This window comes from Phacochoerus africanus, chromosome 6, assembly GCF_016906955.1.
Source record: "Phacochoerus africanus isolate WHEZ1 chromosome 6, ROS_Pafr_v1, whole genome shotgun sequence".
Lineage (NCBI taxonomy): Eukaryota > Metazoa > Chordata > Mammalia > Artiodactyla > Suidae > Phacochoerus > Phacochoerus africanus.
The window spans coordinates 125,480,552-125,502,160 of NC_062549.1; the positions used below are offsets into that span (position 1 = coordinate 125,480,552).

Here is a 21,609-nt window from a genome sequence, read left to right on the forward strand (position 1 = left end):
AAAAAAAAGACAAACAAAAGAAACATCATGGTCTGGAGTTCTCTTTGTGGCTCAGCAGGTTAAGAACCTAACATAGTTCAATCCCTGGCCTTACTCCGTGGGTTAAAGCATCTGGTGTTCATGAGCTGTCCCAGATGCAGCTCCGATCCCGTGTGGCTGTGGCTGTGGTGTAGGCTGGTGGCTGTAGCTCCAATTTGACTCCTAACCCGGGAACCTCCATAGGCTGCAGGTGTGGCCCTAAAAAGGAAAAAAAAAAAAAGAAGGAAACATTCTGGTCCGTTCAGGGAGCATGGTTCCCAACCAGTTCCTTTTGAACATTGGTTTAATCCATGGTGGTTTTCAGGGCACGTTTGGGTGGGGGTTTTCAGCGAATCCTGGTCTTTCTCTGTGAACTCTGTTGGATCACGAGAGACTGTGGGGCAGCCCGCTTAGTCTAATGGCCTTAAAATAGACACAGGGGAAATTAGAAGAATTAGCATCACATTCCTTTCTTTTCCAATCCATTAAGCTCTCAGAATTATTTTTCTGTTCATTCGTGAATGCTAAAATTCTGGTACCCTTTGGTGGAATATGTTACTTTGTTGTTTTTTCATTTTTTCACAGCCTTTCTTCTGTAATTATCAGGTTTTAGAATTCAGAGTCTGTTGTTATAACACAACAGAGTTATAACAGAGTAAAATGGAGTTCACTTTCTCAAATTCCAACATATGCAGTAACCAAACAGTAAAATAAACAGGAAACCTCCTTATAATACATCAATCCAAAGAAATAACTATATACCATGACAGGTATGGAATAAGTTCCTTTGAAATGTGGGCAGGGAGTTGCCTTGTGGCACAGTGGGGTTAAGGACCTGGCATTGTTGCTGCTGCGGCTCTGGTTGCTGCTGATGCCAGGTGGATGCCTGGCCTGGGAACTTCTACCTGCTATGGGTGTGCCCCCCAAAAAAAAGGAAAAAAAAAAGAAATGTGGGCAAAATGATTATTACACAGTAGACCCCAGATTGTTGTTTCAAAACTGTAGAGTATCTGTTTACATTTCTAAAGGAAGCATCTAGTTCTGCAAGTCCAAAGAGACACAGTGAGGTCAGAAAACCAGGGTGGGAGTCCCTGGTCTTTGCAAATTGGGTGTGATATGATTTCAGAGAAGAAGCGTTTGTATTTCTGTAGTTTTATTCCGGATCTGCGACTTTTCCGAAGCCTTTGATCCCGCCGGGTTCTTCTCGTTGGGGAACCGATTCCTAAGCCGTGTGTTAAGGCGCTGATGTGTGTGCATCTCAGCCAAAACTGGAGCTCCACTGAGGGGAACGGCTTGCTTCCCTTTTCATCCTCCTCTGCCTTAGGATCCTGTCACCACGTTGGGAAGATTAGACAGAAACTTTCTGCAGTTTATTTTCCTTTTGAACAAGTTACATTCTGGAGGGACTTTGTTACATTCTGGAGGGACTTCTTTTAGAAGAAAAGCTTTGTGAGAAGCGGCCGTGTGTAAGTTTCAACTTGTCGCGGACTTCCTCCTCCGAGATGTTTTAAGTTCTGGTGTAAACTTGCCGTGGTTTGCCTTCGGGCATCCAGCTGTTTAGCTTGGCTCTATTATATCTGTAATTGCTGCATTTTAATAATTGCCCAATATTCTTGTCAGCAATTTGCTGTCTGTATTTTTAACAGAACCATCTGCCTTTCTTTGCCATGGGTTCATTCTGACGTGGTTTAAGCCCCGGATTAACCTGCGCAGCAGCCCCATGACCCTCTGTGGCTGCGGGCAGGGGGTGGGTGATACAAGCTTATTACATGTGCCCACGTGCCTTGTGCTAATTATACAGTCGGTGGGCACCATAAAAATCCTCTGGAAAGCCATCCTTTTCTGAGACCTCCTTACAGGGTTTTGCTTTGTACAAATTGCCCTTAGTATTTGCTGAAATAGCATATTCTTTTAGAGAGAGTTTTCCTTATCAATCCACTCAGGAAATCTAATTTTCTGAAGGGAGAAAACGGGGACACATCACCTTGGCTGTCACTGACTTTTACGTTGGCAGAGGTGACTTCTGTTACAGCTGAGAGGATGGAGGATTTTGGTGGCAGAAGTCTCGGATTTCCGGGGATGGCGGAGGTCAGTTTCATGGTGTCCAAAATCATCTCTTGCCCTTCAGTCTGTTTTTGACATGAGACCATTGTGTCAGCAGTGAATGGTGCCTCAATTTGGCGATTTTGTTCTTTTAGGGAGTCCACTCTTGATCTCCTTTTTGTGTCTGTTGTAATGTTTATTTTGCAGTCAACAAAAGATGAAAGCTCAGAATTACAAAAATAACCACACTCTCATTCTCCACTTTATGGGTATAAACATACTTCGAAAGGCATGGGCAAGTAGTGATACTGATAGCTAATATTTATTCACTGCTTCTCCTGTGTCAGCCGCTATTCTAGATAATGTATATCTATTCACTCATTTAATTCTCACACTAGCCCATGGCTAGGTTCATGTGTAAAGAATAATCTGCTCAGGATCACCCATTTGGTAGGTGGCAAGTGGGTTCAAACTAGACAGGCTTTTTTTTGTCTTTGTCTTTTTAGGGTCTCACCCCGACACCTGGAGGTTCCCAGGCTAGGGGTCTCATTGGAGCTGTAGCCGCCGGCCTACACCACAGCCACAGCAATGCAGGATCCGAGCCGTGTCTGCAACCTACACCACAGCTCAAGGCAACGCCGGATCCTTAACCCACTGAGCAAGGCCAGGGATTGAACCCACATCACCATGGTTCCTAGTCGGGTTCGTTTCCTCTTTGCCATGATGGGAACACCTGGGCAGGCTTTTGACTGCTGTCATAATCCATATTTCACCCATACTAGGCTTTTAATCACTACCATATACCAGGATTGAACCACGGTGCCTCCTGCATGTGAAACAGTTTCGTTTCAAAGCATATTTAAACTTTAGTTTTGGCAATTAGAACTTTATTATGATTTCTGGGTAGGTAACACTTAAAAAAACCCAAATGGGAGTTCAGTGGAAAGGTTCCCACCCCTCCTGCAGCTGGTCCCCAAACCCCCCTGTGTCTCTTCCGCTTGGAGACATTAGTATTTGCAGCTCCAGGGAGCCGTTTACAGTATCTTTCTTTTAACACTTGATGCAGTGAACTAGGACCATTTAATGAGAAACTCACTTTGCCATTGCTTTTATGCTTTTGTACTGAGGTTACAAGTGCCCAAACTGGCTTTATCTCTGAAGGTGGCTCTGGGGATGCTCTTTCCTGGGTGAGGGCAACAGGCCTGCCATCTCCAGTGATTTGAGGGGGCCCTAGACGCTCCATGATGCCTGGGGCTTAGATCAGGCAGCGTCTTTATACTTTTATCCGGTTGTTGGGTAGCTTTTCCTCCAGATAAGAGGAGCCATGTTCTTCCTCGATGCCGGGAACATAGTAGGTGCTCAATAAATGTTTGTTGACGTGAACAGCTTCTGTGGGTTGTGTCAGGCTCAGGGAAATAAGGCTGGAAAATATCCTTTGGAGTGTCTGATCTTTAGGGCCACAGGACGGATATTCAAGGTAAGCAAACCATCACGCTGCTCATCATTCAAGCCTCTGGGCAGGAGAAGCTTAGAAAGGACCTGCTAGGTTCTCGAGTCAAGTAACCAGATGGAGTCTCAGATGGGGTCGAGAGACAGGGAGAGACAACATTTTCGCCTGTTAAAATGTTGGCAAACAGTTGAAATAAGAATCTTTGTGTTTAGTGGTTCTTTATTTTTTCATATTGATTCTAACTTGATTTTTAACTTGATCCTTGTGATAAATCTGTTACTGTAACATTGGGTTGAGCTTCTAATCAGAGGTGTTTGTGTTTTCTTCCTGGCACCAGGGAGCTTGTGTATCAAATGTCATTGAATGCTAGTGCTCCAGTGTAACTGGTGATGCTGTGTGATCAGTGTACCTTGGTTTTCTTCTGTATTCTTGAAAATGTTATGTAAAAGCAAAGAATTAAAATATTGAAAACCGGGAGTTCCCGTCGTGGCACAGTGGTTAACGAATCCGACTAGGAACCATGAGGTTGCGGGTTCGGTCCCTGCCCTTGCTCAGTGGGTTAACGATCCGGCGTTGCCATGAGCTGTGGCGTAGGTTGCAGACGTGGCTCGGATCCCGAGTTGCTGTGGCTCTGGTGTAGGCCAGTGGCTACAGCTCTGATTCGACCCCTAGCCTGGGAACCTCCATATGCCACGGGAGTGGCCCAAGAAATGGCAACAAGACAAAAAAAAAAAAATTGAAAACCAGTATGTGTCTGCAAAAGTATTTGCTATACAAATTTTTATTAGGTAACTACCGGAAAAAAAAAAAAAAAAAAAGAGGAATTCCCGTTGTGGCGTAGTGCTTAACAAATCTGACTAGGAACCATGAGGTTTTGGGTTCGATCCCTGGCCTCGCTCAGTGGGTTAAGGATCCGGCATTGCTGTGAGCTGTGGTGTAGGTTGCAGATGCAGGCTCAGATCCCACATTGCTGTGGCTGTGGTGTAGCCTGGCAGTTGTAGCTCTGATTAGATCCCTAGCTTGGAACCTCCATATGCAGCAAATGAGGCCCTAAAAAGCAAAAACAAAACAAAACAAAACAAAAACTTAATTAGGTAACTACCATCTCCACCCCCTACTCCCACCCCAGCCCTCAGTTTGTTTGAGTTGCTGCCTAGGCATATTTTATTTTATGTTAAGTTATTTTGGGGGGGCTGCACCCTCAGCACATGGAAGTTCTCAGGCTGGGGTCAAATGGGAGCTGCAGCTGCTGGCCTTTGCCACAGCCACAGCAATGCAGAATCCGAGCCTGTCTGCAACCAATACCACAGCCCAGGCAACGATGGATCCTTAACCCACTGAGCAAGGCCAGGGATCAAACCCGCCACCTCAGGGTTCCTAGTCGGATTCATTTTCGCTGCACCATGATGCAGCAAAACTCCTATGGGCATCTTTTCATTTTATCCAATACTTTTTAGAAATTCATTTCACTTTAATGTGTATTTATGAAAAGAAATTCCTGCATTAAGTTTTCTTCTTAAAATGTTTATTTTTACAGGCAACTTGAAAATTGGAAAGAAGGACTTAAAGGCCATTTCTGATTTGCAAAAATTGTCTACGATCTGAAGAACTACAGGCTGAGGTGGCTGAATGGGACACCCTTTTGGAGAAATAAAAATGACTTTTCATTGTGTGGTTGCCCTGTTTGCCCTGATAAGTTCCTGTTTAGCAACAGCAGGTAAGTTGCAGCATATAAATTGCTTGTTCATTATATTCTTCTGGATATAGTTTTCTTTGATCTTTGCAGTCTAGAAAAATCTAGGCTATGTAATGTTTATGCAAAACTCGAGTATTTATATTCTTCAAGGCAATAAAATTATTGGACTGCTATAGATATATTTGCCTCTATTATATTTTACTAGGCTGCTGCTAGACATTCTCATGCATAGGTTACATTTACTTTCTTATCCTGAGTAAGAATTTCAAAAATGCTTTTTTGTTCTTTATTACAAAGTAAATAGATGTTTTACATACAGGGGGTGGTCCTGGCATAGGCTGCTTGGGAGATCCATCATTTTGCCCATTTCAGGTATTTTAATATGTAACTTTTAAAAATGTACAGAAATGCGGAGTTCCCGTTGTGGCTCAGTGGATTCAGGACCTGACATTTTCTCTGTGAGGATGCGGGTTCGATCCCTGGCCTGGCCCAGTGGGTAATCCACTGGGCCAGCATTGCTGTAAGCTTCGGTATAGACGGCAAATGCAGCTTGGATCCAGTGTTGCGGTGGCTGTGGTGTAGCCCCCAACTGCAGCTCCAATTCTTCTCCTAGCCTAGGAACTTCCATATGGCAGGAAGGTGGCTGTAAAAAGAAAAAAAAAAACAAAAAACCAAAAAACCAATGGGAAATGCATTGTGCTTCCTAGAGGCCATCAGAGCATGAGGCGGGAGATGAGAAGAAGCAGGTGATTTGGTTGAAACATCATTGCTTAAGTAAGAGTCTCAGATCCCCCCACCCCAACATCTGTCTTAGTGTTGGCAGCCAAGCTTACTTCACAAATCTGGAAATTTAATTTGCTCTATTGTGTTCTAATTTGCTTTGTGTCTCTTCTCGCATGAGCTACATAGAACTAATTTGTTGGGCCAGTTCTGGAAACGGGCTGGCCTCAGGAAGAAACACATTGACTTAAAAAATGATCAGCCTCCTTGTTTCGGCTGTAGAATTGCACCTGCAGGTGACACGAGAGTGATCCCAATGAGCGCCACGTATTGAATGTGCACTCTAGCAGGTGCCGGGTACCTGAGCTAAACACCAGTGGACCAGGGCCATGACCTTGGGAGCAAGGATGTCCTTATTTCAGGAGCTCACTTAGTCACGACGCTGAGGGGGGTGTGGTTGTGTTCCCCATTTTACAGATGATGAAATGAGATGTGTAGAGAGCCGGTGACCTGTCTGGCGTCACGGGGCTGGGGCACGGAGGGGCTGGGTTCCCCATCTGTACAGACACTTCGCCTCCTGGGAGATGCTGAAGATGCCAGACCACCGTTAAGTCTCTTGTCCACTCAGACCAGGAGTCCTTGGTAGCCACAGACCAAATGAAAGCCAGTTTGCAGAAATGAGTTTATGAGACTGGAAAGCAGAACGTCCCCCTGCTTGCAAATATCTTGAGAGAAAGTTGCTACTTTTTTTTTTTTTTTTGAATGCCAGTGTGTGATTTTGAACTGCCCGTTCTCTCTGTCAGCAGTTTCATTTTGTCTCATGATTGAAAAGTTATTTGCCTTTGAGCCTGTGCATTGAAACCAATCTTAATTAAAATCTCATTGAAAAGTAATAGCAGAGAGACTGAGAGAGCGAGAGAGAGAGAGAAACGGGGGTGGGCTATGGCTTGACGGAAAATGGGCTGTTTGGATGATAAAAGATGTATGGGTTCGAGGCAGAATTTTCATCTTTCATTGATGAGAAATGTAACTGAAGAAGGTACTTCATGGGCACGTGGTGAGTCTGGGGGCTCTGTCTGTCGCCTTGATGTATTTGACAGTGAACCCATTTTGCTTACGGCTTCCCTTCCTCTTTCAAGCTAGGGGTAAAAGGTATGTATTTTTTGAGTTGTGCGTACCCTCAAAGCTTTGCTGAGCTGTACAGTAAGGTCGAAGGTACAGAAGAATGAACAGATTATAACAACTGGAGGCAACTGATGAGCGGGACAGATGTCGAGGTGCTTTTTTGAACAACGTCATGGGCCGAGTGAGTGCAGAAGAAGGGAGAAGTGTTTTGTATGTACTGGCATCCAGGAATTTTCTGTGTCAACTCAGCATACTTTACAAAATGCTATTGTAGGGCATTTGGGATGAGTTGAACTTCAGAAAGCTAGTATAATAAGGAACAGTTTAATTACTGTGTGCCAGGCCCTGTTCAAAGTGCTTTTCCTTTCCTTTTTTTTTCTTTTTCTTTTTACAATTGTACCTGCAGCACATGGACGTTCCCAGGCTAGGGGTCAAATTAGAGCTACATTCGCCGGCCTCCACCACAGCCACAACAACACCGGATCTGAGCCACGTCTGGGACCGATGCTGCAGCTTGAAGCAAACACCCGATCCTTAACCCACTGAGTGAGGCCAGGGATTGAACCCACATCCTCATGGGCCCTATGTTGGGTCCTTAACCTGCTGGGCCACAATGGGAACTCCTCAAATACTTTAAAGGTATTATCCCATCACTCTCTTAAGAAGTGTAGGTTCTTTCTTATCTTCCTGTTGTAGATGAGGAAACTGAGGGGCAGACAGGTTAAGCAACTTCCTCAAGGTCCTGCAGCTACGACGTGGCAGATTCAACCATCAACCTACCTAGCCTGGGTCTATAGGTCGAGCCTTTAGTCGCTGCAGTAGGAGGGAGGATTGCTCAGAGAGGTGGTTGTTGTGAAGAATGATGACGGCTTTGTTGGTGCCACCCGTGTCCTTCAGAAGCATCAGGCGTTCACTGAGTCCTGCTAAGTGCACAGCCCAGTACTAGTCACTTAGGGACATGCAACGAAATAGAAGATTCATCCTTCTTTTGTGCTGCTTGTACTTTAGTTCGGCCTATGAAATGCCACCATATAGCAAAACAATCAAGGCGCGTAGGTGCTGTGTTGACGCCGGAAGACCTCAGGGGGTCGGGGGTGGAGGGTGAGGAGCAGGGGCGGCCTTTGTGGTCTTGAGCTTGGTTTGGAAGACCGGGCAGGACCTCGGAAGGGGAAGGCCCTGGGGTGAGCTGATGGGAAAATAGGATGTGGCACGTAACTGCTTGATGTTGTCTTCAAGAAACGGATGGCGCGGAGAACTGGCTGGGAAGGTAGGGGCGTGTGTTCGCGGAGGATCTTAAAGGGCAGGACGAGGCTGTGGGTTTCATGCTGAGATGTGGATTCGCTCTTTCCCACCCCCTTGTAGCCACAGGCACGCACTGTTTGATTTAGGATTTGCACCGGGGCCTCAGAAAGTGAGGCCTCCTCCTCGGCTGCAGAGGCGGCCTCCCTGGCACATAGGCTGCCAGTCACCTTGCTCTTGCCCTCTGCCCGCTGATGGATTGTGTCTTTCTAAGGCAACCCTGCGAGGTGGTCTTTGTATTATGATCACCATCTGCATCTTATATGCAGGGAAACTGAAACTCCGTAACGCATAAGGGGCAGAGCTGGGACTGGAACCCAGGCAGCGTGGCTCTAGAATCCAGCCTGTCAGTCACTCTGCTGGAGCCTCTGTGGGGCAGGCCCTCCGTGCAGAACGAATGATTGTGCTTGCTGATGGATGCAAGGGCAGATGAGTAGCTGCCAGTGGGATGCCCTGGAAGCACATTACCGCCCCACCCCAGCCTCAGAAGGGACGTGTGTAAGTCGTCAGAGTGGAGGGACCCCCAAACATGGGCCTTGTTTATTGCATGCTTATTTCCCTGATGCGGCTCCGAAGCTCCGCCGTGCGGTTCTCGGCAGCAGACGGGCTGAAGGCCTCGCTTGGCTGTGTGGCCCGAGAGAAGACGAGGACAGCACAGCACAGCGCGTAAAACCAGCCCGGGTTAGAGGAGGAGGAGCAGCCTGCGTATGGGCCTTCAGTGAAGGCCTTTCTTCTGGGCTTGTGGCTCGGGGTGGGGTGGGGGGCACAGCCGGGTGCGTCCCAGGGCTGGTGGTGGCTTTGGCAAAACTCACACTCTCCCTTCCCCCCTCGTTCGGGGGGGGGGGGTCGCCCAGCGTCACAGGGAGGGAGGGCCACGCTCTTGGTGAACAAACAAGAGCTGGGCAAGGACCGGAGCGCCTCCTGCTGAGAAATTACCATTGGTGTTTGCGGCCGTGTCTTGGGTCCTGTCACCCGCCTAACACAAAGTGGGAAGTTTAAGAAGTAAATGCTAGCTAGCTCCGATGGGCTTCAGGCTCATGAAGTTTGCCCTTTAAAAACTGTTCTGCTACACATCTTTTAAAAACCTCAAGTGCTGCCTCTGAGGCTTTTGCCAGCGTTGCTCAGGGCCGTGTTCCTAGGAGCCGTGCAACGAGAAAAAGAGGCACACCTGGAGAGTTCGGGGACATCGGTTTAGAGAAAGCGAGGGACCTGTCTGGGCTCCACTGGCCCCTTGCGTCAAGTCAAAGGGTGCTGCTGGCGCCTGTGTCAGCCGGGAGGTGAAGGGGGGGGGGCTTTTCCTTCCGTGGGTGCCACGCAGTGCCCAGGTGCCCAGGGGCATCCTTTTGGAGGGTGGCCCATGGCCTGCACACACACATCTGTTGAGGAAACGCATTTCTTTTCCTCTTTATTGAATGTACCTGGCATTCCAGGTAGAGTCCACAGGAAGATAGAGATGTTTTTACTTGGAGCTATTTTTCTGCTTCAGAAGATCTGAACCCTTTGGGTCCAGAGATACTCGCTGGTTCATTCTGGCTTTGGGACGGGACGAGCTCGCAGCCGTGTGAGGAGGCTAAATGAATGATAAAGTCATTGTAGTTTTATATCGTTTTCAAAATGCTTTCATGCCTCGTGTTCATTGGCTTCTACTGGCATTTCCCGGGTCGACGGGCTTGTGTTTTTCATTTGTGGAGTGAGAGTGTTGTGGCTTTAGAGAAGGTAAGCAATTAGAACGCTGGTCCACCTCTTGAACTTGAACTCAACATGCTTCTGCAGACCAGCTGCACCGACAGGCCATAGGGGCTTTCTCCTGCAGTGCCCCCTGCCACCCCACCTCTCAGAACAGTGCCAGCCGGGCCCTCTGCTGGTACTTTGCACGACTCAGTTTATTTCATCCTGACAGAAACCCGCTGAAGTAGGCATTTGTCATTATCACTGTTTCTGTAATTATTATGACTGCCACCACTCCTGCCACGAGTACTGTTATCTTGATACTGATTTTACAGATGAGGAAACTAAGGCTTAGAGAAGAAAAAGGTCACCTTTGAGAAGTTAAAGTGGCCCTTTATGTGGTAACAGTCAAAGGACAAGTGGCAGCAGAGCCAGAGTTCTCGCGCTTTCTGCAGGGCTGCCCCGGAGGGAACAGGTGCTCTTGCTCTTGGCCTTGAGATCAAAGGCCTGAGGACCACAGGGTGGTCCTGCCACAGCGTCGCCCTCTCTGCCAGCAGAGGACCCAGAGGCTGTAACTCGGAATGGCAGGAAGGCGGGGAGGGTGCCGGCGGGACCGCCACCTGGGGATGTCAGGGTCAAGGGCGAGAGACGTGAAGGGTCGAAGCGAATTCACAACGATCTTCTCAGGCGAGCCCCTGAGTCCCGGGACACAGCTATAGTGGATTCGGTCTGTGATGATCAGATCTGCTTTTAGGTGGTCATTATAACCGCCTCTGTGTTTAATTCCACTTTTGGATACACAGGGAAAAGATACTGTCCGTTGTGATGCCAGCTCTCCCTGGGTGCCAACCTTCGATTTATTTCTAAGAGCAAAGAACGGTAGTTCAAAGACCCAGAGCGAGTAGAGTGGCCTGCATTTTAGGTTGTGGTCCCTTGGGGGAGACCCCGCACGGCCAGGCGTCGTGAGGTCCCTGGCTCCCTTTCCTTAAGTTTTTACACAGAAACAACACAGACGCACAGACACACAGACACTTACCAAGACAAACAGACAGACAGACAGACAGACACAGTTGGGACAGTTAACTGTAGTCCAGGAAGAGATGAGTTCATTTCTCGAAGATGACCTTGCCCTGCGCAGAACCCAGGTTTTTCTCTCCTTGGCGTCCTTTTCCTAGACTGTGGAAGAGCCGCCCAGCTGTCTGGATTCTTGATTTATTGGGGTTATTTTAGGACACCAGTGATGGTGCGTTTTGTACAGGCCGATTGACTTTTCCATCAGGGCAGAGCTCTGTCTGTGGCCGTGAGGCTGCAATTGCTCAAGGCGAGTCCTCTCACACGTCCGAGTCTCGGCTTGTTTGCTTTGATAACTGAGCCCTCCTCCTCTGGGGCCGCCTCGAGTCCCGGCGAGAGCTCGGAGCTCTGAGGGCGGGTTTTGGAAGTGTGCTGGGAACAGGGAGCGTCCCTCAGGACTGGCCCCGCAGGTGGGGGGTGTGGGGACATCTCTCCTGGCCCGGCCTCCACCTGCCTCCACGAGAACCGCTGACGTTCATTTTCTTTAAAACGTTCTCTGCCAGAGTGGCCTGAAAAGATTGACCCTGCAGTCTGATATAGTCATATGTTTGTTCTCTGAGAGGACACTGTAAATCAGGCGGAATTCTAGAGGCTGAAAAACACACTCGCTCTCAAAATATTCCTTCCAAGGACTAGCTAGCCTGCAGGTGCTCTGGGGCCAGAGGCCCGGCTCTTCTCCTGCCCTGTCCTGCCAACACATGGAAGTCTTACAAAATAAAATAACATAAAGAACTAGAGTGGAATGTGGACAATCTCACTGCCTTCAGAGGAAAATATTGATTAAAAAAAAAGTTATTCTCTCTGTCGGCAGTGAAGGGAGCAGGGTCGTGGTAAGTGGCAGTTCTGGCAAAAGGAGAAGTCCCAGCACGGCTGCTCTGAGTTCCTGGCGTTGCCTCCCTCTGCGCTCATGTGCCCAGTAACAGTCCTGGTCCGGATGCCAGACCAGTGTGCTGGGAACAGGGAGCGTCCCAGCTCCATCAAGAGTAACACCCCCCCTTCCTCCCCTCCCGCCCCATCCAAAGGCTTCTGGGGAGCAGAGGCCTCAGGAGAGAGCAGAGCACTGTTGCTGGAGGCCGTCCCTGCCCTGTCGTTTCCGTCACGGTGCCACCGAGCTGCAGTGCTTTCCTGCGACGGCCCAGGCTGGCAGGACCGTCTGTGCCGCTGGCTCCGGCGGGTGGTGGCTGCACCGTGAAACAAAATGCCCCGTGGTTCCCTCGCGCCCTTTCTTTTGAGTTAGAGGGAAGAACCACTTACCGTTTCACCTTTTCTTTCACCTTTTCAATCCTGCCTTGTTTAGATGAGAGCTGGTCTTCTGGTGAATGAGCATCTTTTGTTCCTTTTTAGGGCTGCACCTGCCGCATATGGAAGGTCCCAGGATAGGGGTTGAATTGGAGCTGCAGCTGCCGGTCTATGCCACAGCCACAGCCACACCAGATCCTGAACTCAGTGAGCGAGGCCAGGGATCCAAGCCACATCTTCAAGGATACCGTTTGGGTTCTTAACCCATTGAGCCCCGGTGGGAACTCCTGGTAAACGAACTTTGAGGGCTACCAGGTCCCAGGTACTTGGCCAGCTTCCGAGGCACAGGAAGGGGGACTCCGATGATGCACAGTGAGTTACTTCTACCTTCTACGTGGTTAAGTTTCCTAACGTGTTCATTGATTTATTCAGCAAGCATCTGCTGAGCGTTCCAGATGCTGTTCCAGGTATTGGAGATACAGCAGTGAACAAAACAGTCAGAAATCCTCGTGCACCCGAAGCTTACATTCTAGTGAAGAGAGAGAGAGACCAGAAACAAACCAAAAAATTACAGGTATTTTAGCAGGTTCAGTGGAGGAAAAGCAAAGGGGCTATAGGAATTTTTAGTAGGCAAGTATGATTTAAAATAAGGTGACTAGGGAGTTCCCGTTGTGGATCAGTGGGTTATGAACCCAACTACTACCCTTGAGGATGCAGGTTTGATCCCTGGCCCCTCTCTGTGGGTTAAGGATCAGGCGTTGCCACACGCTATGGTATAGGTTGCAGGGGTGTCTTGGATCCTGCGTTGCTATGGCTGTGGTGTGGGCCAGCAGCTGTAGCTCCGATTCATTCCCTAGCCTGGGGACTTCTGAATGCTGCAGGTGCCACCATTTAAAAAAAAAGAAAAGAATCCAACGCAGTGGCTCTGGTCACTGCAGAGGCACAGGTTCCTCCCCAGTGCTGCAAAGTGTGTTAAAGGATCTGGGGTTGCCGCAGCTGTGGCTTGGATTCAGTCCCTGGCTCGGGAAGTTCCATATGCCACCCCAGCGGGCATTAAAAAAGAAGTAAGGTGATGAGGGAGGGCCTCACACTGGGAAGGTGACCTTTGCGTGACCATCTGAGGGAGGTGAGCTAAGCGGATAACCGGGCACACTGAGCACTCCAGGGGGAAGGAGAACATGTGCAAAGGTCCTGAGGCGGCCGCTTGTCTCAGGGGTCAAGCCATCCTTCCAAGGCAGGTGGCTGTTGGGTGGAGAGTTGGAGGGTTACCTGAGGGGCAGGGGTGGAGCTGCACACAGCCTTGTGCGCCACTGTCAAGTCTTCGCTCCGAGTGAGAAAGAGGCATTGGAGGATTTGAGTAGCAGAGCGATATGATCTGAAGGGTAGTTTAGATCCTATCTCTGGCCGCAGTGCTGAGAATACCCTGTCGGGCGAGGGTGCGTGCGGGGACACTGTTGTAGCAACTGAGCCACGAGCTGATGGTGACTGGGATCTGACTTGGAGGGAAAGACCCTTGGAAGTAAAATGCTTTTGAAACGAAGATGATTTTGTGGTTTTCTTTCAATCTGTTCCTTTTTTGGGGAGAAAAGAGAATAAAGACTTACACCTCCTATCAGTGGAATACCACGCTGCAACCTCGTGGTAAAGATAGTTACTTCCAAGTAACAGCAAGTGCACCCCACACCCCAGACCGTCCAAAGAAATCTCAAGGAGTGTGCCTGTCCTTGAGAAAGCGCGGTCGTGAGGCCCTGGATTCTCTCGTCCTGACTTATCTACCATCCCGATTTCCAAGTCGCATCCTTTTCAACCCCCAGGGGGTCGGTCTGCTTTTTAGGATGATGGAATCCGAGGGTCTTAACCACCTTTTGCAAAATTGCTTCTCATAGCAAAACTAGTGTTTCAGAGAAATGCGGTTGCATCCAGCTTTATATAATAAATATGCTGTTGGTAAGCTCATTTTTATAAGTTAAATTCCATATTAAGTGTAGCAAGGAGCTGGATACTTACAGCAAACTTTTTTTCTGTAAAGCCAATAGTGACTTTAAAATATGGAGTTCCCGTCGTGGCGCAGTGGTTAACGAATCCGACTAGGAACCATGAGGTTGCGGGTTCGGTCCCTGCCCTTGCTCAGTGGGTTAAAGGATCCGGCGTTGCCGTGAGCTGTGGTGTAGGTTGCAGACGCGGCTCGGATCCCGAGTTGCTGTGGCTCTGGTGTAGGCCAGTGGCTACAGCTCCGATTGGACCCCTAGCCTGGGAACCTCCATATGCCGCGGAATTGGCCCAAGAAATAGCAACAACAACAACAACAAAAAAGACAAAAGACAAAAAAAATAAAATAAAATATGCTTCATAATATGGACATTCATATTGCTTTTTGCTTGAGAGTGGAATAGCCATCTTGCTTTTGCAGTTGGAAGTTCTAAACAGAACTGAGGTGGCAGGCTGCAGGTGTGGTGCACCTGCAAAAACCAGGTACGTGCATACAAACCACCTGGGGAGCTTCTTACCATGCAGGTTCTGTTTTAGTCAGTCTTGATGGGTGACAGACTGCATCCTTTTTTTTAACAGGCCCATATGGTGTTGATGCTGCTGATCCGAGAACCCTGTTTGCAGCATAGATCGTCTGTTTTCTCAACGCACAAACTGTAACACAGAACCTGCACACACCTTCTAGAAAAGTCTTACTGTCGCACAAGGAGGTTGATTTTAGCATGGCTTTGAAATAGGTGCCTTAAAGACCTCTCGGTGAACTCATGTGTGGCAGAGAGACCTCTGTGCTGGAGGAATTGCTTTGAGGGAGTGAGATCCACAGACACCTTGAGTTGTCCAGCTGTAGGTATGGTGCACCTGCAAAAACCAGGTGCATCTTTTGGCTGGGGCCACACCTTGACATAAGGATCATAGCTATTACGAAAAGGAATTTCCGGAGTTGCTTTACGTTACATCGAGCTAAGGATCCAGCGTTGTCACTGGTGTGGGTTCGATCCCTGGCTCAGGAACTTCCACAAGATGCAAGCATGACCAAAAAAAAAAAAAAAAAGAGAGAGCGAGACAGAAAGGAATTTCCCCCCGGTTCTTTATAATGTGCTTCTTTTGCCTTTTTGCATTTCTTGCTTTGTGACTTAGTAGACCAAGTTCGGAGACTTGTGTTGATCCATTGATGGTGGGGACACTGGTACAGGCAGCTATGGCTGAGAGAGGGACCAGCTGACTTGTTAAAAGGGGGAGTTGAGGTAGGTTGACAAGGGTGTTCAAAAAAGTTACTGTTAGGAGTTCCTGTCATGGCGCAGTGATTAACGAATCTGACTAGGAACCATGAGGTTGCAGGTTCGATCCCTGGCCTTGCTCAGTGGGTTAAGGATCCGGCGTTGCCATGAACTGTGGTGTAGGTTGCAGACGCGGCTCAGATCCCGAGTGGCTGTGACTGTGGTGTAGGCTGGTGGCTACAGCTCCGATTGGACCCCTAGCCTGGAAACCTCCAAATGCCTCGGAAGTGGCCCTAGAAAGGGCAAAAAGACAAAAAAAAAAGAAAAGTTACTGTTAAGTGAGGCATATACCTCGTTTCTGTGGAGCTGTTCTAAGTCTTTATCTTCAGCCTCCTCACTGATTCCTGTTTTATCCCTGTCATCAGATTCTAGGCTAGAACTTGAAAAAAATTAACATTTTCCATCAGGGAAAAGAATTCCCCAGAGTTTTTATTGATATTTATTAAGCATCCCGACATCATATTTATTAAAAATTGGGATAAGATGCAGAAGATTTTACCTCTGTGCCTAAAACATTGTCGACTTCTAAAATAACTTCTGTTTATGTATTTTGCCAGTGAGGAGTTCCTAAGTTTTCCGATGTGCCTTCTCAGATCTCATCTCTGTCAGGAGGAGAGTCACAGCCCTGGCACTGGCCACAGCCCCAGGTGGTGGCCGTTGTGTTTTTGAAACTGGAACAGAAAAGTCCAGAGGAATGCAACAACGTTTTTATTACTTCTTGCCCCCTGCCAGCTTTTTTCTAGGCCTCCCCAAGATGTGTTTGTCTTGCTGACCATGCGTGTGGAGCAGTCTGGAATTCTGTTTGGCATTAGATAGCTGAAAAAAAAAAAAATAGATGTCCCACATGATTGAGGCTATGGGAGTGAGAGTCTTTTTTTTTTTTTTTTTGCCTTTTTGCCTTTTCTAGGGCCGCTCCTACGGCATATGGAGGTTCCCAGGCTAGGGGTAGAATTGGAGCTGTAGCTACCAGCCTACGCCACAGCCACAGGGACGCCAGATCCGAGCCACATCTGTGACCCACACCACAGCTCATAGCAACGCTGGATCCTTAACCCACTGAGCGAGGCCAGGGATCGAACTTGCATCTTCATGGATACCAGCCAGGTTCATTACCTCTGGGCCACAACGGGAACCTTCCCGCCCTCCTTTTTCTAAAATGCCCCACCCCCATGGCCTATGGAGATTCCCAAGCCAGGGATTGAATAAGAGCTGCAACTTTGACCTGCAGCTGCAGTAATGCCAGATCCTTTAATCCACTGTGCCTGGCCAAGGATCGAACATGCACCTCCACAGCAACCCGAGCTGCTGCAGTTGGATTCTTAACCCACTTTGCCACAGTGGGAACTCCCTTTTTTTTCTTTTTTTTTTAAGTGTTATTATCTCTTATTTTGTTTTATTTTTTTGGCTGCCCCCATGGCATGTGGAAGTTTTTCCTGGGCCAGGGGTCAAACCCTACAGCAATGGCAATGCTAGGCCATCAGGACACTCCAAAATTTTAAAGTATCAAATTAAGAATTCCCACTCCGAAGAAAAACAGTATCTTTAGGGTGAAGGAATAATTTGAACTTTCAGAGCCTGAGGATTTTACATAATTTGAGAGCAGCGTCTGAGGACCCCAGCGGCCCTCCACCTCTGTCACCCCAGGATCTTTGGCAAGGATGGTGTCACTGTCACCAGGCTGGTCTCAGCCTGGCCGTCTCCGGTGGCTGGGGAGTCTGTGTCCTCTGGTTTGCCACATTTAATTAGCTCTGGAAATACGTTATCAAAGGCTGTCTGGCAGTGTTTCATTAGTGGTACGGGGTGAATTCAAAAGCACTAATTAATTGTTTTAGATTATTTGCAAAGCCCATGCTGAAAAACCTAATGACTCTATGAGAAAGTTGGCAGAGAAGCCGTTCAGAGATTAGCCTGGACCTTCCCCGGCTCAATTGCCTTTTGGAGTTGGGCCAAGGGGAGTTGTTTTTCTTTTCGGAGACGTGCTCGTGGCCGCATTGTTCCCTAAATTCCCAGTTTACTGCTTCAGGCTCGTGGCTGGTGGAGCCCATGCGGACCTTGCCGAGCAGAGGAGCTCAGAGAGCATCTTCTAGAAGTTTTGTTTGTTTTCTGTTTTGTGAACACAGTTACTTGACATTCATTAACTAAATAAATACTTCCCAAGGGCCTCTTCTTGGAGGAAAAGGAGCTCTAAGTTTGTTATGAAACAATTCAGGTTCGAAGCGTTCAATGTTCAAAAGCACCAGGATCAGCCCTTGAGTCGGGCCCCCCCCCCCCCGCCCCCGCTTCTCAAAACAAAACAAATCAGATTCCTCATTTCCTCGCTTCACCTGGCCCGGGACAGCAAACTGCTACTGCATCTGGAACGTGGTGTTCAAAACCCTCAAATCAAGGGCACACACCATCAATTCGGAGTATACTGTATGTACGAAGGGGAAAATGGCCTTGTGTAGTTTTGCTGCATTTGACGTAGGGTATAGAGTAATAATAACACCCAGACTCAGCTCAGCCTGACGAGTGCTAGGGACATAGTGGAAGTCCCTGCCCTCAAAGACGAGAGCGTTGAGGCTTGCGGAGCCGAATGCCAGTCCTGGTGACGCTGAGGGCAGGGGAGACACCTGAGGGTGACAGCACAGAGTATTTCAGACTTATCTCCCAGCCAGTCGAGTGTTGTGTCAGGGAGCTCTTTGGCAGGCCGTCCGTAGCTTTGCTGAGCGGCCTTCCTGCCGGGACCTGGCAGGTCTCGGGCCTGGCCCCGGCCTTCCCTCCTCCGGACAGGCCTCCGCGCCTTCTCCCGGCCTGGGCTCCGGCCGCCTGTGACCGAGTAGTTTCGTACGATGCCGAGGCCCAGCGGAGCTTTATTAACATGAATCAGGAGAAAAGAATTCTAGTGAAAAATACCAGAGGACGGTGCTGAGTTGTTTTGTGATATTGTCAGATCTTCTTCCTGAAGTCCTGCACGGCCCGAGGAGATCTGTTAGTTCTGTTGATTCCTCGACTTGGAATCTCTTGGAAAAAGCTTTGCATGAAAACCTCCGGGGAGCGTGTGCTGGTGGAGGAACTTCTTGGTCCACAGCGGCCTCTGTTTACTCTGTGTGAGGCTGGCCATCCTGAGGTTTCCGGCCGGCCGGGCGACCCACCACCAACCGGCCTCCTCCTCCGCCAGCAGGCCTGCTGCAGGAGCAGCTTGGCCTCTTAACCCTTTGCGCAGGTGCTCCCCAGGCGACGGGATGGAGGGGACACGAATGCAGATCTCAGAGCTGGGAGGAATCGTGAATGATATTTTTGAAGTTGAGACTAAAGCTTTTGAACCCATAAATGACTGTGATTTTTTTTCTTTGCTGCTTTATTTTTTTTTCAGTCTTTTTACACTTTTATTTTAGAAAGTAACGTTAGGCTACAATGTCAAGACTTACTGGTGTAGCCTAGTTAAGTTGTTAAGACATCATGACTAATGTCACAATGAATAGTTAAGTTGATGACTTTTTTTAAAAATCTTTAAAATTAAATTTTTTTGAAAGGATTAGAGTTGATTTGCAATGTTCTGTCAACTTCTGGTGTACAGCAGAGTGACCCAGTGTATACGTGTGTGTATATTGGAAGAGAATACGAGATAGAAGATGATATATATACATATACACACACATATGTGTATATATATTATTTCTAACTCATATTCTCTTCCATCATGCTCTATCACAAGTGGCTGGACATAGTTCTCTGAGCTCTGCAGTAGGACCTCATTGCTTATCCATTCTAAATGTAATAGTCTGCATCTACTCACCCCAAACTCACAGTCCATCCCACTCCCTCCCCCACCCCCTTGGCAACCACAAGTCTGTTCCCCATGTCTGTGAATCTCTTTTTGTTTTGTACATAGGTTTGTTTGTACCAGATTTCAGATTCCACATGTAAGTGGTATTGTATGGTATTTGTCTTTCTCTTTCTGATTTACTCCACTTAGTATGAGAATCTCTAGTTGCATCCATGTTGAGGCAAATGTCATTATTTTGTTCTTTTTATGGCTGAGCAGTATTCCATTGTGTATAGGTACCACATCTTCTTAATCCATTCATGTGTCAATGGACATTCAAGTTGAGGACCTTGAAGAGTGGTTTTCTTAAAAAAAGACAAAATTCAAGTTGACCCCAACTGTGGTTATTTGCATTTAAATGGATTCGAGTGGGAGAGAGAGGCGTTAGGATCCCCATCGATAGAATGAAAAGCACACACCTTTTGGAGCAGGTCGTAGCTATTTTGCTATCCATGAACATGGTATACGCCTAGGTTTGTTTAAGTTTTCTTTAAATGCTTTCAGTACTCCTTTGGAGTTTTCAGAAATTTATTTTGAAGACTGCAGTGTGTCCAGATGTGAACAGTGTTCATTATGCATGTCTGTTTCATTAGAATTAGGATTGAGAGCCTCTGTTTTAGAGCTATAATTGTATCTTCTTTAAATTACTCTTGCTTAGCAGTGATAAAAACTAATACTCCCTCTGGCCATCTGGAGAGTGAGCTCAGCCTCAGATAACTAAGACCATCTGCTACAGTGAGTTATTGGCCTGGCTGGCTTTGCTCTAAGTTGCAGGATCTCAGAGCTCAGTGTGTGCTATGAGAAGTATGTTCTTTTGCTGAGGCTCAAGCTGGTGTTGCTGACCGAGGAGACCTCACATCTCTTCCCTGTGGTCAAGTGAGCATCCTTGTTCCTTTGGATGGTCTCAGAACCGAAAGATGGAAAGTTGTACTCTTTTGCCAGGCCCTTGGCTTTTCCCAGCAGATTTTTGCTGAAGCATAGTCACCGGTGAAGCTTTATTTGGGACCTGTAACTAAAGAGTTTTGTAGAAATTTTACCCTCCAAGTGTGAGGAATGCTCGAGGAGTCCCGTTACACTCTCACACTTTTATGTAGGAAAAGTAGTTCTACCACAGTGTTCACTCTTAGCAAAGGTGTGTTAAAGTCAGAGTCAGGATCCTGCAGTAGTTGTGACCTTGGGCTTTGGATTCAGACATAGGTTGAGGCCCAGGCTTTGCTATTTGCAAGGCCATAGCCTCAGTATCCTCATATGTAAATAGAGATACTGATTATGTCCACTGCACGGTGTTCTTGTGATGATTATAAATGAGATACTGCATGTAAATCAAATGGTCATGTTTATTTTATTTGAAATCATTGAAAATAGTGTTCTTTGAAAAATAGCATGGTGAGAATATTCACCCAGCCTTTTAGGTTGAAAGCCTAAATTTAGGCATATTTTTAGTGCAAAAATCAGATCTGACTCTGAAATACGATGTTGAGATAAGGCAGCCCGGTTTCATTTTTCCTTTCCTTTCCTTTCGTTTTCTTTTCTTTTCTTTTCTTTTTCTGTCTTTTTAGGGCCACACTCATGGCCTATGGAAATTCCCAGGCTAGGGATTGAATTGGAGCTATAGCTGCCAGCCTACACCACAGCCACAGCAATGCCAGATCCTTAACCACTGAATGAGGCCAGAGATCGAACCCACATCCTCATGGATACTAGTTGGATTCTTAGTCCGCTGAGCCACAGTGGGACCTCCTGTGCTCAGTTTCTTTATTTTCTACGTGTTCTGTGCCAAAAGGTACAGTGAGACTAATGAAGTTGGGAGGAAGTTGTGAATAAAAAGCTTTCTTCTTTTTTTTCTTGTTTTGAAGATTTGAATTTGAGCCCCAAGTTTATGCCTTTCAGAGCTTCTATTGCCGTATCTATAGATGACTGCTAATTATTCTTACTCTGTTGCTTGTTAGGAGAATGGAATATCATGTAAAGCAGCCAGCGTTTTATGGCCCATAGTAGGTCTTCATAAAGTCATTCCTTACTTAGAGAATCCGTGTGTTTAGAAAAAGTGAGAGGGCTAGCGCAGACCTGATGGACAGAATGAATTTGCCATTTAGCTGTGTGCTTCCAACAGAGAAAACACAGATCAAGGTATTTCTCTGGGGGACGGCTGATTTGCTGTTGGCTGAAGCAGGGCTCTGGTGGCTTTGAAATGAGAAGAGTTAAA

The 21,609-nt window shown here is 47.5% G+C and overlaps 1 protein-coding gene across 2 annotated transcripts in view; it reads left to right on the plus strand.

The window, feature by feature from the left end:
* Positions 1-21,609, plus strand: part of TGFBR3 (transforming growth factor beta receptor 3) — a 200,792-nt gene that overhangs the window by 21,959 nt on the left and 157,224 nt on the right. For both annotated transcript variants that reach the window (XM_047785319.1, XM_047785318.1), the window contains exon 2: positions 5,049-5,228. In XM_047785319.1, coding sequence (XP_047641275.1) covers positions 5,141-5,228 — 88 coding nt within the window. In that variant the 5' untranslated portion in view covers positions 5,049-5,140. The remainder of the gene's footprint in view (positions 1-5,048; positions 5,229-21,609) is intronic.